Genomic DNA, 19,019 nt, shown 5'->3' on the forward strand with positions numbered 1-19,019 from the left:
ATGGATACTGAAGAATCCAAAAATATGCCACCTGTTACGATTCAGACATTCAATTTATATGGTCTCATATTCAACACTATGGTCATTCTGGAAGCAGGGGGCGGTCGTAGGTAGTCATTTTGCATATTAAGTAGAAATTCCCAGAACATAAGAAACAGATATTACAAGTCCATGAAGGTCTAAAATCAATCAAAATGTGCATATTTAAGTTTTGGAAAAACTGTTAATGTAAGCCTCTAAAATGACTACTGGCTTTGAGGCAAGAAGAGAAGACCTTTATAGTTCAATCTATGGAGCCCTCATACATTGCCAGTGGAAATGTAAAACACTGAAGCCACTGTTCCACAGGCTAGCAGTTCCTCAGAGATTAAATAGAATTAGCATATGATGGTAACTCTATTTTTAGGTGTATACACAAGAGAACTAAAACATGTTCACACCAAAACTTATACACAAATGTTTATAACAGCCAGAAGGTACAAACAACCTAAATGTCCATCAGCTGATTAATGGATAAATAAAATGTAGTATATCCATAAAATGGAATATTACTCAGACATAAAAAGGAACAAAGTACTGTTACATGCTACAGTGTTAATTAACTTTGACAACACTGTGTTAAGTGAAAGAAACCACACACAAAAGGCCACATACTATATCATTCCACCTGTATGAAATGTTCAGAATCCATAGTGACAGAAAACAGATTAGTGGTTACCAGGGGATGAGGGAAGAGGAAATTGGGACTAAGCTAACAGGTATGAGGGTTCTTTTTGGAATGATGGAAATGCTCTGAAATTAGACAGTGGTGACAGCTGCATAATATAACAAATATACTAAAACCCAGAGAATGGTACACTATAAAATAGTGAGTTTTATGTTATATGAATTATATCTTGATAAAAATTCAGTTAAATATAAAAAATTCCATAATTATATGGAAAAAAAAGTTATTTCAATGATCTTCCACTATATGGTCTTAACTACTTAGAACCAAATGTTAGAAGAAAGGCCTTAGAATACTTCTGAGAACCAAAAAGTTTCTAAGGAACTATGTCTTCATTTTTCATGGTATGCTCACAAACTTCTCTAAGGAAATTAGTGATGGGTAGGCTAAAAAAAAAAAAAAAAAAATCTGCTGAGGCAAAAAGCCTTAGTCACATCTTTCTATTCATGCCTGGTACCCTAGGGAAGTGACTCTCCTGAGTGTCTATGTGTATGATGATTACCTAAAGTGGCTGCCCATATCCAGCGAAGGCTTTTGTTTAGTGATCATGGTCAAGTTGAGCTTGTTTAAATACCATTTCTCAGGACTTACATGCTACTCCCTTAACGATAGGAATACTGAAAGCTTTTAGGAGGAATATACTATTGCATGGTCTCTGCCTAGGAAGTGGGCCATAGTTCACTGGAAACAGACAGTTCAGATAAATAAAATGAAAGCAGACATTTTTGGAGATGATCTTGAAAGCTTTCCATTAGAGAACATCAAGGGCATAAAACTAGGAAGAGCATGTATCCATGTTAGATTACCAGAAGTCACTCTCTACCTTCTCTTCTTTCTAGGTAATAAAAAGTATTCATCTCCTTCATTAGATTACCAAATCATTCCCATGGACCATAACATATACCCCCTAACTGGCTACGCACTAAAAGACACCTGACTCCTATGCTACAATTAACCTCAGATTATCATAATGCAAAGTAGTGGCTACTTACAAAGGTTAACTTGGGTGGAAAAGTAGTATTTTAAATACAAAAGGACACTGAGGAAACTGATTCTCATTTCTCACATGTGGGCTGTACATAAAGTAAGTCAGGCCAGTTAATTTGCTTCTCCATAGACTTCTATCTGGCTTCTCTTTGGCTGCTAGTCTGGACCTTTCTCTCTATTTCTCAGCTTTAAGTCAACATTTGCACAGTCCCCTCTTGTGTTACAGGCTGAAGTATAATGAGAAGTCAAAGATGACTTGGGAAGACTAAGAGCAAAAGGAAGAGAAAAAGGAGAGAAGGGATCAAGCTGATGGGGGTGTCCTATGGCTATAAAATCTTCTCACAAAATACCAGTCAAAATATTCTCAAGGAGAATATCCTGAGTACTGAGACCATGATGCAAAGCGATCCTACAGTTTCTGTTTTTTCCTGTATTAAGAGTAGGATGAGAATTATGAGGAATATAAAAACAAATATGATATCATTATGAGGAGGCATCACAAAATGCACTTTAATGTCATTAATTTTTATGCTTGCTAATTTGGCAAACACATCAAATTATATAAATTCATTAACTAGCTTTACACTGTATATAGGCACTAAAATATTTATAGCAGACTATCTATTTATCTATTTATACACATCTTTATGAAAAATCATGCACTGAGACTGTGGAAAAAGTCTAATGTTACAGCATTATTTTTGTGGCAAAAGCAGATTCAACTTTGTATTGTTTCAATATACAGTATATAAGAGTAAAGTCTGATAAAGTTCAGCTAAGATAAAAAATTACTGTAAGTGCTTAAGCATAACACCAATTACCAGGTTACTTTACCATATTTCTAATGAGTTATTAAAAACAAACAACAACAAAAAAAGAACTGGGTCAATTTTCAGTATTACAGATGTTTTATGTAAGGAGTTCTTGAGAATCTTTGTTAATTATAACATTTATTAAAGAAATAAGAAAGGACTAAAGGGAAATTAATTTCTTCACTGTTAAGTAAGTGTATTCTGTTTAAGCTCTGATTTAAAAAGTCTTTCTGTGTGCTCTTGGTAACTACTTAAGGTCTGAGTACAAAATATATATATCCATAAATGTTGCAGTCACAGTGGCTATTCAAGTCGTATGGAATTTGTGAAAAATCTAAATGAAATGGCAATAGGTCATGATTTATTTTTATAGATAGGTGTATTTCACTAAGTGTGCAAAGATGAAGTGTACAACTCAATTTGATCAATTTCTTCCTGAGATTATATTGGTATAAAATTCCCATCAGTATACACTGACAAATTGCATGTTGTGGTTCCAATTTTTTTTAAGTTTATTTGTTATGAGAGAATCCCAAGCAGGCACCAAGGTGTCAGCAAGAGCCCGATGTGTGGCTCGAACTCACTAAACCATGACTTGAGCTGAAATCAAGAGTTGGATGCTTAGCCAACTGAGTCACCAGGTGCCCCTCAAATTTTTAAAATGTTAATACACCTGTGAAAGTGCAAGGGAAGTTACCAGGAAAATATGATTTGACACAAAAACATCTCATTTACTTTTAAGCATACAGATGTAAAAATTCAAGAACCAGCCTTCTTTCTTTCTTCTGGACTATCATGTTTTGCCTAAAATATTGATTTTTCCCCCTCTGCAAGAGTTAGACTGGAGCCAGCACAGCAACATACTAATAAAATGTATACTTTTTAAAGTGGTTTTCAAGAAAAATTTTGAAGCAGCTTTCATTCATTAAACAAGTGCTATTGAGTAACAAAACCTTGCAATGTTAGTATACAAAGAATAGTACTATTGTTATAATAATTAACACACTATCTTATTACACTCATCTTCAGTGACTACAACTGCCATTCAGAATCTTTTTCCTAGCTATAAGGATTTGTAAGGAGTTCACTTTTAACATGAATTCCAGAAATATCTGCAAGCAACGACTAAACAAGTTCCATTGGAAATTTGAGAATAGATGCAAAGGTTTTCCAAATCATAGACTTAAAAAAAAAAAGATAATCCCATGTATGCCTATTATCAATTTTAGCAACAATAAATTAAAAGGCTGAGTGGTGGGGTTACTGGTCCACAGATGTGTGAGTATGTTACTTCCTTTACCTGTTTATGTGCATGTCTCTTTGGGTACTAAAGTCTCCAAATTTTTCGCTGTGTTTAAGATTCTTTATCCAATGCTGGTCCTCAAGCCTGCTTTTTCTTCCCCCAATGACAAAACGCCTTTCCCAAAATGGTGAACTGTTAAGTGGGCAGAAAGAGGTGCAAATCTAAAGTATAATTATACTTTATAGAAGTAAATGGGAGTAATATTTTAATAGGCTAAGAATGAAAGGGGCTATAAATTGAGCCAGAGATTCTCTTGGGGGAAGAAATAGAAAAGCTAAAGGGGACTTCCTTAGAAAAGAGGAAATAAACAAAATAATACTGGGACAGGAGACAAAAGTCTTAGAAGCTGATGACCAAAAAATAAGGAGACTCAGCTAGTGAAGATAAAGAAGGTGCAAAAGCAAAATGGAAGGGATCAGAAATAGCCTGCAAGAAGGGATAATGGCAAAAGTTAGAATTATGAGAAAATAATATTTGAAGGGCAAAACCCAAGAGAGAAGCAGCTGACTTGGCATCTACAGTGACCAAGGATTTTAAAAGAAGCTGAAAGAGCCCTAACTGGGCAGGATTTTACAGGTCCAGGTATCAAAAGGACAAAGAATTAGGAGAAAGAAAGGTGATCTACATAGTGGTTAACACATAATGAAAGGTAAGAATTTAAGGTGAATGAGAAAAGGAAACAGGGTTTACTGCTATCCCAAGACTGATTGTGTAACGTGCAACATGTAATGCAACTAAGATGTGCAGTCTCTTTCTTGAATTCAACTAAGTTACTATTTTTATGGGTCACTGACCCTTGAAATAAGAGGTTCCCTATACTAGATCCAAAGTTAGGGAAGTCAGTGCATAAAACAACTAGCAAAGCTTTCAATATTTTGTGCCACATTGAAATCAAACACTAGAGGTTTATTTTTGTAGGGAATAATTTGAAATTTTAACAGCAGTCTTTATTATTTCATTTTATATAATTTTTTTGTTCATTGCTATACATTTTGGACAATATGTGTCAAGAGTTTGATACAAAAAAAAAAAAAAAGTAGGACCTAATAATGTGTGTCTTCAGTAAGCAGCTGCTCATTAAGATAATACTTCCAGTTACTGGCTTAGAAAGCAAGATTCTGAGATTACTGCTTGGCCCAGGCCTGTGACTTGTCAACCAAAAAAGTTACTTCCTCTTTAGTATAATGAATTGCAGAAGTACAGTTAAACAGTTATCTATGAGGGTTTATTGGCAGGCATAGGATATGGTGGGTGAGCAGAGTTACTGATATATTTTTTTTTTGCCAGTGACCAAAATATTTACAAATTTCATAAAATGGAAAGAACTTTCTAAAATATTAATAAGATCTGTTTCACAAATAACCAATTCAACTGGGACACTGAATAGTAGAAATGACAAAAGATTTGTTCTTACGGCTGATAAAAAATTTATTATCAAGGCATTCAAGTAAAGTTATTTTCTGTGTTCTGATTTAATGAATCCTGTGAGTTGTATTTGGTTGGGTGACACAGATGTTGGCTCACTGAAGCCTACTCTAATGCCTCCCAGCACAGCCTTCCTTGGGACAGTGAAGCCAGAGTAACATGTCAGACTGAAGAAATATCAAGAAAGAGAGAGCAGGGCTGGAGATGCTATGAGGTTGGCTCATAACACTTCTTGACCTATGAGTGTCCAGTAAAGTATTCACTGTCCTATGGGCTTCGATGACTTAACAAGCTCCAAGTAGCAACAGTAATGCAGTAATGAATGGTCCTCAAAAGAAGACTTGCAATTCAAGCTGAAAAACACTACACTTACTAGAAGGTTTTAACCCTACCGAGAGACAGCTTTAGAAACCACCAGTGATTTCTTAAAAGGTGAATGAGTATTAAATGTTTTATATATGCTTCTGTACTATCTACTTTAGTTCCTTTAATCTGTTTGATTTTAAAGATGTACATTAGTTTGGAAAATAAAACTTTCCCAAAGCGATTAATCATAAAATGCTGAGACAAATGAAATAGCATTGGATATGTTGGTAAAATTACAGTTATAAAACGAGGCCCATTCAATGTTAATAAAAATGCATTGTTAAAAATGAAATTAAAGGGCTATTCCATATATATTCCACATGGAGTTGTTCTCTTTCAAAATATAACAAATCATATTTGCAAAGATAAAGGCCTTTGGAAGAAAATATGGTAAAAAATATACAGAGAATAATTAAATCTTGTGAAAATACTGGCATATCACTTTACACTAGTTATTTTATCATATAGGAAAGGAAAATAAGGCACAAAATAGAGGTATCTTTTCTCATGATGCTTATAAAATCAATGAACAACTTTGTTTTTCCCCAATCAAAATTCTAATTAGTATTTAGAGTTAAAATCTGAAATAGTACTTACAATGACAACAACACCACAGCAATTAAGGTCCACTCTGCAGGTTTGTGTATAATATTTCTATTTGTTAACCTGTAAGACAGGAAGATAAAGTTTACCAAAGGATTGTTACATTTAAATATAAGAACCTTCTATTTTTAGATAAAATCAGATTTATAACATCATGTGTCCAAAGAGCACTATTTTCTATTCTTTTTATGTTTGATAGAGTCAATAGCATATTGTGGCTTAATCTTCAGTAGTGGATAATGACCATCTCAAAAGAAAGTGCTCCAGTCTTACTTTTATATATTTATAATAATATTACTGTTAGACAAGATGGGAGTATAGGACCAACATGGGAAACTAAATTGCATGATTTATTAAAATATACACCCACTTCCCTATAAACATATCTTCTGTATTTTCCCCTAATCAACATTTCATTAAATAAGCTAACAAGGTAATAAGCAATTTCTGATTTTAATTCATCTTTAGTATCTTTCTACCTTGTGGTAGGCTGGCAGGAGGCAATGAAGAAATGTTATAATCCATAATTTATAGAAATGAGTTGACAATAAATTATAAGACTAGATATTTTTTTTTCAATATATGAAGCTTACTGTCCAATTGGTTTCCATACAACACCCAGTGCTCATCCCAAAAGGTGCCCTCCTCAATACCCATCACCCACCCTCCCCACCCTCCCACCCCCCATCAACCCTCAGTTTGTTCTCAGTTTTTAACAGTCTCTTATGCTTTGGCTCCCTTCCACTCTAACCTCTTTTTTTTTTTCCTTCCCCTCCCCCATGGGTTTCTGTTAAGTTTCTCAGGATCCACATAAGAGTGAAACCATATGGTATCTGTCTTTCTCTGTATGGCTTATTTCACTTAGCATCACACTCTCCAGTTCCATCCACGTTACTACACAAGGCCATATTTCATTCTTTCTCATTGCCACGTAGTACTCCATTGTGTATATAAACCACAATTTCTTTATGCATTCATCAATTGATGGACATTTAGGCTCTTTCCATAATTTGGCTATTGTTGAGAGTGCTGCTATAAACATTGGGGTACAAGTGCCCCTATGCATCAGCACTGCTGTATCCCTTGGGTAAATTCCTAGCAGTGCTATTGCTGGGTCATAGGGTAGGTCTATTTTTAATTTTCTGAGGAACCTCCACACTGTTTTCCAGTGTGGCTGCACCAATTTGCATTCCCACCAACAGTGCAAGAGGGTTCCCGTTTCTCCACATCCTCTCCAGCATCTATAGTCTCCTGATTTGTTCATTTTGGCCACTCTGACAGGCGTGAGGTGATATCTGAGTGTGGTTTTGATTTGTATTTCCCTGATGAGGAGCGACGTTGAGCATCTTTTCATGTGCCTGTTGGCCATCCGGATGTCTTCTTTACAGAAGTGTCTATTCATGTTTTCTGCCCATTTCTTTACTGGGTTAGCAATTTCTTACTTGACACATCCCCAAAGGCAAGGGAATTAAAAGCAAAAATGAACTACTGGGACCTTATGAAGATAAAAAGCTTCTGCACAGCAAAGGAAACAACCAACAAAACTAAAAGGCAACCAACGGAATGGGAAAAGATATTTGCAAATGATGTATTGGACAAAGGGCTAGTATCCAAAATCTATAAAGAGCTCACCAAACTCCACACCCGAAGACTAGATCTTTGTCAAAAAAAAGTTTTTAAAATCAGTATCTAACTCTATCACTCAGCAATTGATGACAACAATATACATTGTAGTAATTTAGTTTCTCATAAAGCATTTGGAAAAATTACTCCAAATAAAAAAGTGATATAAATCAGTAAAGAAAAAAAAACCAGCCAGTAACATCTGATAAAGGATGGTTACCCAAAATATACAAAGAACTCTTAAAAATTAACAGTAGGAAAATAAATAGCCCAGTTACAAAATAGTCCAAATACCTTAACAGACTTATCAAAGATAAACAAATGACAGATAAGCACATAAAAAGACACATCACATCTCAAGGGGAATGCAATTTAAAACAAGATACTATACACTAATTACAATGGCCCAAATCCTGAACACTGACAAAACCAAATGCTAAATCAAAGTCACTTCACCAAGGTCATACATTTACTACAACTGATAAATCCACATTGACATCATGATATAATTAGTCAAATGTACGGCTCTGTTATAAGGATGTGGAGCAATAGGAACTCTCATTCATTGCTGATGGGAATGCAAAATGGTACAGGAACTTTGGATGAGCTTGGTGCTTTCTTACAAAACTAATCATGTTCCTTGGTATTTACCCAAAGGAGTCAACAACTTATGACTTTAAAAACCCGCACAGAGATGTGTATAGCAGCTCTATTTACAACTTCCAAAACTTGGAAGCAACCAAAACGTCTTTCAGTAGGCAAATGGAAAAATAAGTTTGGTACATCTAGTAGTATTATTCAGCCCTAAAAAGATTTGTGCTATCAAACTCCCAAAAGATGTGTTGGTACTCTATATGCATATTACTAAAGTGAAAAGAAGCCAGTCTGAAAAAGCTACATACCAACTACATGACATTCTGGAAAAGGTAAAACTATGGAGACAGTAGAAAGATCACTGGTTGCCAGGGGTGTGTGGAATGGGGTGGGTTGCGTGGGGGGGAGTGACAAATAGGTGAAGCACAGAGGAATTTTAGGGCAGTGAAAATACCCTATGTTAATAAATGGTGGATACATGTCATTATACACTTATCCAAACCCATAGATTATCTGACACCAAGAGTGAACTCTAATGTAAACTATGGACTCTGGGTGATAATGATGTTGTCAATGTAAGCTCATCAACTGAAGCAAGTATGTAACTCTGGTTGGGGGTGTTGCTAATGTGGGAGGCTATACATGTGTGGAGGCAAGGGGTGTTATAGGGAATCTCTGTACCCTTTTCTCAATTTTGCTATGAACTTAAAACTGCTCTTAAAAAAATAGTCTTAAAAAAAATCCCCAGCCAATAAACAAACAGTCAAAATATATAAGCAGGCAATTTACAGAGGAGGAACTCTGCACTCTTTCAGAAGTTCTGATTTTGGATTACTCCACGGTGTCTGCCCTTGGGTCTCTCATCTCTCTCTATATATAATCATTCCCTTAGTGATATTATCCAATTTCATAGCTTTAAATATTAGATAACTACGTGCTGACAATTCTCAAATTTATGATCTCTAGCCTGGATCTTTTCCTTGAATTCCAGACTTCTGTATGTAATGATCTCCTTGACATTTCCACTTGATTATCTAATAGGCATCTCCAAACTTAGCATAGATAAAATTGAGCTCCTCTTCTTCCCCCAAAACCAAGTCTTCTTGCAGACAGATCCACCTCTATAGGATGGCTATGGAACCCTTCCAGAATCCAGTTGCTCAGGCCACAAATCCCGTGGTTAACCTTGGCTCTCTTGATGTCCCATGTCCAAATCCCAATGATACTATCTTCAAAAAAGAATTTGATTACTTTTTATTATCTCCACTCCTTTCATCTTGGTCCACATCATTTCTTGCCTAGATTACCAAGACAGCATCCTAAACAGACTTTCTGCCTCTGCCCATCTATTGTTATTGCAATTCTCAAATCAGCAGCCAGAATGTTGCTGTTAAAAATGTATGTCATATCATGTTATTCTTCTGTCCAGAATCAACCAACTGCTCTCCATCTTACTTGGAGGAAAAGTGAAAGAATGACCATAACTACGAGGCCTATATAATCTATACCACACCCACTCCCCGCCCTGTACTTCTCTGACCATATCTCTTTTTACTCTTGCTTCTGCTCATTTCTCCAGTCTCACTAACATCCTTAATATTTTGTGAATAAGCCAGGCCTGCTGCACCTAATATATTTTTAGAGATAGGAACATGGCTTGTTCTCTCACCAACTTTTAGATCTTTCTACAAATGGCATCTTCTCCATGAGGTCTTCCCTGACCAGCCTATCTAAAATCACAACTATCTCCCTCCTCAGTATCATCCCCTCTTCCGCTTCTGGGGAGAAAAGGAAGAGAATGAACTGAGAAATGGGGAAAGAGCATATCACCATATAATAATACACATATTGTTTTAAAATGTTTACATATCTTTCTATTAGAATAGTTCCATGAGAGAAGGAATTTTTGTCTGTTTTGTTCACTGCTTTGTCCGTAGCAACTAAAACAGAAGCTAGCATATGACCAAAAAAGGTCAAAGGATAAGCATGTAAATCGAAACATGGCAAAAACAGTTAAACAGAAATTGCTTTTCTACTGTATTCAAATCTCCCTAAGTTAAGGCAAATGTAACATTGCATGAATTCATTTACTCTTCCAGCAAAAAATGTATTGAGAGCCTGCTCTATACCACTGTTTCAGGCACTGGGGAAAATATGATAAGGTCTTTTTGTATCAAAATATAATTTTAATTCAAATCTGATTTAGAAAAAGTTTCTTGAGCCAACACTGATGACAGTGAATCTTTACCAAGCAACTTCTGATGAAACCACTATGGTAGGTAAATCAAAGTAGCATTCCAGATAAATGACTGTGATGCAATTCAACAGAAAGGACAGCTCTATTCATAGGGGAAGATTCTTCAAAGAGCTGAAAAAGCTATTTTATGTGTAAGTTCTAGCAGGCTCTCAACTCTGGCTGTACATTAGAATCGTCTGGGGGACTTTTAAAGAATACTGATGTCTGGGCCCAACCTGAACAAATGAAACTCAATCCCTAGGGGTGGAGCCAGGCATGTACAGCTGTTAAAAGCTCCCCAGGTAATTCTGATGCACAACTAGCTTGAGAATCACTGTTTTACAAGTTCCTATTATTGATTATCATTTCAAAGAGAAAGGTATAGTTATTTCTGCCAACTCTTTTCCATTGCCAGTATTGACTGAAAAGATCTCTTAACATTAATCATTGTCGTCAATATGGCAATTTTTTTTGGAGACTTCACATAGAAGCCTGAGCCTACAAATAGTCATATACCTGCTGAAGTTGTCCTACCAGAATCTGAAGACCCCATGAGTGATCTTATTAGAGGTAATTCTGTACTCTAAGTAATTGACATTTCCTAAAAAGCAGCAAAGCCAATTTGAGCAATTTTTATTAAAGCTATAAATACTGACCTGTAGGTACTAAAGAGTAAATATTTTTAATTAAGCTAATTAATTTTTAGCTTAATTAACATCAAGGTTTTTAAAACATCCCCTAACACTAAAACAATGCATAATTTTTTGGCTGATTTTACCATTTTATTAAATTTCACACATATATAAAACTTCCATATACTCATCACAACTTTGACAATGATCAACTCCTGGACGATCATGTTTCATCTACACAACCCCATATTCAACATCACCCTAGTGTAAATACTTCGGAAGCAAATCTCAGATATCATATTGTTTCACATAGGTTTTATTTTAATGTAAATAATGCAGAAAGTAACTGGAAAGGACCTAGGCTTACACAATAGGAATAACAGAAAAAGGTGATAAAATAGTTTATAAATTGTAAGTAGAAAACGACATTTGAAAGTCCCCTATGTGCAGTCTGTTAGCTACCTCTTATAGGACTGATGAACACTGCATCTCAGCTAGCTTAGATGACACAGAAGACTTAGTTTCATAGGTAACAGAACCCTCTCAAATACAGTTCTTACTTGGGATCTCAGAGAAATTATTAATGAAATGACTTATTTTTTATATATCTTTGATACTAATGACTACTGAGGGACACAATGGCATATTAAAAAAACTTTTTTTCAGCTTTACTGAGGAATAATCGACATAGTAATTGTATATATTTAAGCTGTACAACTTGTTTTGATCTATGCATACACCGTGAAATGATCACCACAATCAACCTATCATCCCCTCACATACAGTTACCATTTTCACACCCCCCCTTGTTTTTTTTTTGTGGTGATAACACTAAAGATCTATCCTCTTGATTTTAGAGGATACTCAGCCAGAGGTGTACCTCAAAGATATTGCAGGTTCAGTTTCAGAACATTGTAACAAAGTGAATACTGTAAAAAAGCAAGGCAAATGAATTTTCTGGTTTCCCAGTGCATATAAAAGCTATGTTTGCACTATGCTATAGTCTATTAAATACACAGTGGCATTATGCCTAATGTAACAACGTGCATACCTTAATTAAAAATACTTTATTGTTAAAAAATGTTAACCATCATCTGAGCTTTCAGTGAGCTATAATCACTGATCATAGAGTACCATAACAAATATAACAATTAAAAAGTTTAAAATATGAGAATTACCAAAATATGATACAGAGATAAAGTGAGCAAATGCTGTTAGAAAAAAAGCATGGATAGATTGGCTCAATGGAAGGTTGCCTCAAACCCTCCATTTGTAAAAAGCAGTATCTGTGAAGCAATAAAGCAAAGGGTAATAAAAGGAGGTATGCCTATACTAGTTGTGTGATTTGAGATTATTTAACCTCTCATCTCTTATCTGTAAAATGAGGATAATGTCACTATTTTTGGAAATTAAGTAACATGTAAATGCCAAGTACCTGGCACATAGAGTACCATACTGACTACACGTACTGACATGGACCAAACATTATTACTGGGGCTGCTTTGGAAGGCCAAAAATAATGGCCTGGACTGTGGTTTCCAATCTGAAATTCCTAAATCCCTAGGGCATATGAGAGTATTAATGGGCAATCTTGCATTTGTACACTTGATCTTAGCCAAAAGGCCGAGAAGCTATTGCATTTGTAGCCTAATATTTCCAAGGGTTTCTAGTAAGTTCAGAGAACCTATGAATAGTTTTTTTTAATTTTTTTTTTAATGTTTATTTTTGACAGAGAGAGACACAGCATGAACGGGGGAGGGGCAGAGAGAGAGCGAGACACAGAATCCAAAGCAGACTCCAGGCCCTGAGCTGTCAGCACAGAGCCTGACGCGGGGCTCGAACTCACAAACTGTGAGGTCATGACCTGAGCCGAAGTTGGACGCTCAACGGACTGAGCCACCCAGGCGCCCCTATGAATAGTTTTTTTTTAAAAAAGAAGATATCCAATTAGATTTATATAAAAACAGCACTAGAAAATATAGTCAGAGTAAATTAAATTGTTAATGTATTCTAAATGAGCAGAGTAAAACTTAAGCACAAAATTAGTATTTGTAGTTAAAGATCAAAAGTCTCATTCTAATATCTCTTATGATATGTCTTAGTGACTTTTCTAGTTTCCTTAGAATGGTGATTAAATAAACACTGTTTGCAAGAAACTGCATAACAACTTCTTTAAAAATCAGTGAGAGTCTTCATCTTCCTTCAGCTATCCTTTTTGTTAATACAATACTTACTTCCTGATAAATCCTGAAAAAATCCTAAAGTTGTACTTCACATTGTATACATCTATTCAAACATTATCATCAGTGTAGACAGCTGAAAAACACTTTTGTTTTTCTTTTGGGTGCATGGTTCTGTGATAGAAAACAAACCTCTCTCTCTTCATCACTAAGACCGATGCAGAGAAGTTTGACTTTGGTCTTGGTATTTGGCAAAATATTTAGTCAGTCTTCCAAAGGCTGAGGCCAATCTGATCATCACTTCTGGCATTCTTACATTTGTGTGTGATCAATGATCTTGTGATTGCATAGTTTCCATGATATCTAATAAGTGTTAACAATCTCAGTAATAAGAACAATCATGGCATTCACATTTACTGTTATTAACTGAACATTCACTTTCAAATCTAAACATTCTAGATGAAGTAAAAAAGTCCTTATGTGTTTTTGTCAGTCAGAAAAATAAAATGTCGCAGTAATTAATGATGCCTGTGAAAACCATTAGGTTTATGTATAAAACAATTAGTAAAAATTTTTAATTATTTAGCTAAATAGATTAACAGTTAATTCAAAGAGTAAATACATTAAATAGATTGCTTTCTGGAGAATGCTGTTATCTTGGAAAAAAAATTAAAAAAAAATTTTTTTTAATGTTTATTTTTGAGAGAGAGAGAGACTGAGCTAGCAGGGAAGGGGCAGAGAGAGAGGGAGACAGAGAATTCCAAGCAGACTCCTCATTGTCAGTGCAGAGCCCGACATGGGGCTTGAACCCATGAACTGTGAGATCATGACCTAAGCTGAAATCAAGAGTTGAACGCTCAACTGAGCTACCCAGGTGCCCTGGAAAAAATGTTTATATAAATTCAAATAAGGTTAAGACAGAATAATAGAGATTACCTGTCATCATAATTCAATCTTTGCAGAACTGTATTATGTATATATAAAGGAAAAGAACCATTGTTAAAAAGGAACAAAAGGTCCCAAATGGAGTTCCTTATGTTCAGCCCACCAAGACTTAACACCAATTGTAGTTTCAGACTCTCCCAGGAATAGAGTTTTAAACCAATCAGTCTAGAATTTTCTGATCACCACTAATGAGGTAACATGCATGGTAAGACCCCTTGCCTTTCCCTCTAAGGGAAGGTGACCTTGCCTGAAACAATCCTTTCTTTTCTAATAACTTCCTTATCCTGCCCCATTTCTGCCTATAAAAGCCTTCTAATTTGTATACTCCCTTGGATCATCTTTCTCTTTGTTAGATGGAATGCTACCTAATTCATTAATCACTGTTTAATGCCAATTAGATCTTTAAAAACTGACTTGGTTGTTCTTTAATAGCTTTAAGAGCTACATTTAAATTTTATTTCCACTTAAGTTACAAATCTTTCAAGATTTCCTATTGGGCAATTCTTGGCATCTTGTGATGATGAATTTAAAAAATGTCACTTTAAAATATCTTGAGTTGAAAAATACCTAAATTATGTAAACAGATATGAAATAATCTCATTGTAATCTCTAATTAAGATAATAAAAATGTTAAGACAGAAATGTTGAATAAATTGAGGCACCCCACACACATTCTGTTTAGTCAGGCTTCACAGGAAAAGACTCCACAAGAATGTTTTAAAACAACTCTTCAGGCACCTAGGTAGCTCAGTCAGTTCAGTGTCCACCTCTTGAGTTTGGCTCAGGTCATGATCTCATGGTTTGTGAGATCTAGCCTCGCATCAGGCTCTGTGCTGACAGTGAGGAGTTAACTTGGGATTCTCTCTCTCCCTCTTTCTCTCTGTCCCTACCCTGCTCGTGCTCTCCCTCTCTCAAAATAGATAAATATTAAAAAAGAAAAAAAAAAAAAAGAAAGAAAAAAACCCTCCTGTAGTCTTGAGTCTACAAAGCTAAGTATTTAAACATGAAGTGGTATAAATGATCCTTTTTAGAGGTGGAAGATAAAGTTTTTTGAGATTTGTCTAAACTATGAATCTTAGATCCTGCTAGTACACACCTTATTGAAAAACAGTTTTCTGAATCCCTTTCTGGCACACAAAAAGGTCAGTGTTGTTTTTACACGCATTAGTTGAAAGTGAATGGATATTTGGTATTACTGGTATAGGGTACAGTGACTACAAGAGAAATCTAATAGCTGACAATGCCAAGAAATTATTTCTGTACCTTAATTTTAAACTTCTAAAATATTGCTACTTCTGATAACAATAAACCATAGTGATAATTTATTTATTGGATGAAATGATTCTCCTACTCTAGAAGTTTGGTCTATGTTGGTGCTATCTGGTTTTAGCTACTGGCAAATACTACTTTTCATATTTGGTCACTGGCATTTGGCTGAAATGTGTATTTGGTGCACCTCTACCAATAGCATATTTAGAGGTTTATCCTTATGCTTCTTGGTAGAGAATACAGATATAGCCTGGGAATATTTTTACCTTGATAGTTTTAGAAAAATCCCAACTCTACTTCACAATTGATATTCCCTATTCTTTCTTTCTTAATACTTTTTATCACTTCAAATCTGTTCCACACAATTCAATATTAAATTACCCATGGTTTTGTACTGTTCACAGTGCTCAAGTTATCCTCTAACAGGAGAGTTCTTCCTTGAGGTGGGCATAATGTTTCTTTTGTATTGCTCATAGTGCCTACCACAGTGCTGGTCATCAGATATATATTTACTGAATAAGATCCAGTATATTCCTGGCTAACCACCTTTGTGTGAGACCTTATTTTCCTTCTTAATTTTAGTCTATTCTATAAATAAACTATCCAAAACTAACTATATTCAAAGTCTGAACAAATAAGGTATTGAATTTAATAAAAGATAAAAGTCATGTTTAGTGGAGAAGAAAACAGAGCACTATTCTTAGATCTAAGACACTGAAGGTAAGCATTTACTTTATTCATGCCTTTGTTAGAAAGCCCTCTTGCTCATCTACAGACCCCAACAGTTAAAACATGCTTTAATTAAAATTTACTGTATTTTTTTCATATTGCACTTTCTTGAGACATTGATGAAGGTGTTTTGCAAAGGCCCAGAGCATACAAACTGCCCAACCAGAAAAGCCTGATAGCAAAGGAATGCTAGAAGACCACACCCCACATGACCCCTTCCTTCCCTGCCCACGATCATGGGCTGAACACATACCAACCCTGACCCATTATTATATGCTCCCTGCCTGCTTTCTTGCATGTATCCCTCAAAACCTCTCCTTATAAATTTCTAGGTGTGCTTGTTGGTGGAGAGGCTTGTTGTTAAGGCTTAAGCCTGCCACCTCCCCTGGCTGCTGGCACCCAAAATAAATCTCTTCCTTTCTCTTTTCCAAATGCTTTTCGGTTATTGGCTCCTTTTAGGATGAGTTTATCCAAGTTTGTTCAATAACACTGTGGGCAAACCCAGCCAGGAGCTATGCTTTTTATTAGTCTAGCCCCCACAGGATTTCCTAGGATGGAGCAGTTGGCCATGGCAGCATGCCAGGGCTTACCCATTTATTTCCTGAGTTAGCGGCTGTGATATATCAGTGGGTAACACAGTCTACCTATGGATTCTGCAAGACAGCTGCATGAAGTCAAAATAACTAAGAAGGAAAACTGTAATATTAACACCAACCTGAAAGTTCGAACGAGATTTTTAAGCTGTGCATAAATATCTCCTAATGTGATCTGAAGAGGCCCCAAAAGTCCAGGCACTCTGAAAATAAAAAAAAATTACGTTTCTTTTAAAATATAATTTAATTATACACACATACTCTTTGAGGTTTGCCTAAGTCTGGATTTTCCATACGTAAGAATGGCACTTAGGTAGAGGCAGTTAAGCTAGGATCTGACTGCTGAGAAGTCATAAGGATATAATTCATAATAACCCCACACTCCAAGTCACAGTCTATGCTACAGTACGAGACACTGAGAAACATTGTTTTGGCTACTATCTGTATTCTGGTCTTGGGTTTTTCTTACCTTTACTTTTGAATATTAGACTAAGTTAGGAGTGTGGCCTATTTCTCCTTATTAAATTCTTATGGTCGGAGTAAAAATTAGTACTTTTTTAGTGAGCAACTTGACAATATATGTTAACGTTTTAAATGCAGCTAGTCTTTGACCCAAGAGTTTTACTAGGAAAAAATTTATCCTAAAGAAATAATCAGATAACATAAAAAAGTTGCTTACGCAGAAATATTTTTAGTAGTGAAAAATGGAAACAAATGTCCATCAACAGATGATCATAAATAATGATATACACATATAATTATGATATACAAATATTCCATATAATGGAATATAATAAAACCTTTAATATAAATCTACGTATTTATAATGTGGAAAAATATGGTATATTAAGTGAAAAATGCCTATGGAGTATTGTCCCATTTTTATAAAAACTTATATATAATGATACTGTATCTGACATACTGTGTATTTCAAACACGTTTCATTCCTTCCAGGTTTATACTATAACAGAGAGAACCAAAGGGAATGAATATACACACACCATACATCATGTATACATCAAAGATAAACATCAAAACATTACTAGGGATTATAGGTTATCTTCCTTCTTATACAATTTTGCACTGCCTCAATCTGCTGCAATAAGTATGTATGACTTTTTTAATTATGCAAGTTTCAGATATATTTCAAAACAGAGGAAACAGCAACAGCAACTCTATATCTATTTCCAAATTCAACCTCCCAATATTTTGTTATATTTACTGCATTTTTTCTTCCTTCTTTCCTCTCCTTGCCAGTACCATTTTAAAGTGAATTCCTAAGCACCTGGGTGGCTCAGTCAGTTGAGGTACCAATTTTGGCTTAGGTCATAATCTTGCAGTCTGTGAGTTCCAGCCCCACATGGGTCTCTGTGCTGACCCCTGGAGCCTGAGCCTGCTTTGGATTCTGTATCTCCCTCTCTCTCTGTACCTCCCTCCCTCCCTCTCTCTCTCTCTCTCTCTCTATCAAAAATAAATAAACATTAAAAAAAAATTTAAAAAAAGTAAATCCTTGACATGTAATTTGATCCCTAAATATTTCCTTATTTATCTCTAAATACAACAGCATTTTCTTTCTTTTTTAAAAAATACAACAGCATGTTCTTACAAAATCATAATAAAATGATCATACCTAACCAAATTAACACTTCCTTAATATCACCTAATACCCAGTACATATTTCATTTTCTACAGTTATCCAAAAACAAAAAAAAAAAGTCTGTTTACAATTGGTTTGTTCTAATCAAAAACCAAAAGGTCTTATTTTTATTTTTTTATTATTTTAAAAAATATCTTCATTTTATAACAAAGAAAACCTCAACTACTTGCATAAACAACCAAAAAAACCTCTGTGTCAATAATTATTTTGTTTTTAGTGTTCTTTGTGTTTCTTTCTCTTTAAAGTTATTCCACCTCTTCTCACATTTAGTTCTTGAGCTATTATCAATAATTTGGTCTTCTGGCAGGGCTCCTTTTGTCATCTTCTATTGCAGCCAA

The 19,019-nt window shown here is 35.1% G+C and overlaps 1 protein-coding gene across 7 annotated transcripts in view; it reads right to left on the bottom strand.

Annotated features, from left to right (window-relative positions):
* The window catches only part of RPAP2 (RNA polymerase II associated protein 2), a 98,719-nt gene that overhangs the window by 32,293 nt on the left and 47,407 nt on the right, over positions 1-19,019 (bottom strand). For 6 of the 7 annotated variants that reach the window (XM_060625401.2, XM_060625405.2, XM_060625404.2 and 3 more), the window contains exons 10-11: positions 17,147-17,227; positions 6,218-6,286 (exon numbers count right to left, since the gene is read on the bottom strand). In XM_060625401.2, the coding sequence (XP_060481384.1) occupies positions 6,218-6,286; positions 17,147-17,227 (150 nt within the window). Of the gene's footprint in view, positions 1-3,759; positions 3,962-6,217; positions 6,287-17,146; positions 17,228-19,019 lie in introns of those variants that run through there. The other variant, XM_078451673.2, reaches the window with a different exon arrangement.

Source organism: Panthera onca, chromosome C1 (genome assembly GCF_046562875.1).
Source record: "Panthera onca isolate mPanOnc1 chromosome C1, mPanOnc1 haplotype 2, whole genome shotgun sequence".
NCBI classification, from domain to species: domain Eukaryota; kingdom Metazoa; phylum Chordata; class Mammalia; order Carnivora; family Felidae; genus Panthera; species Panthera onca.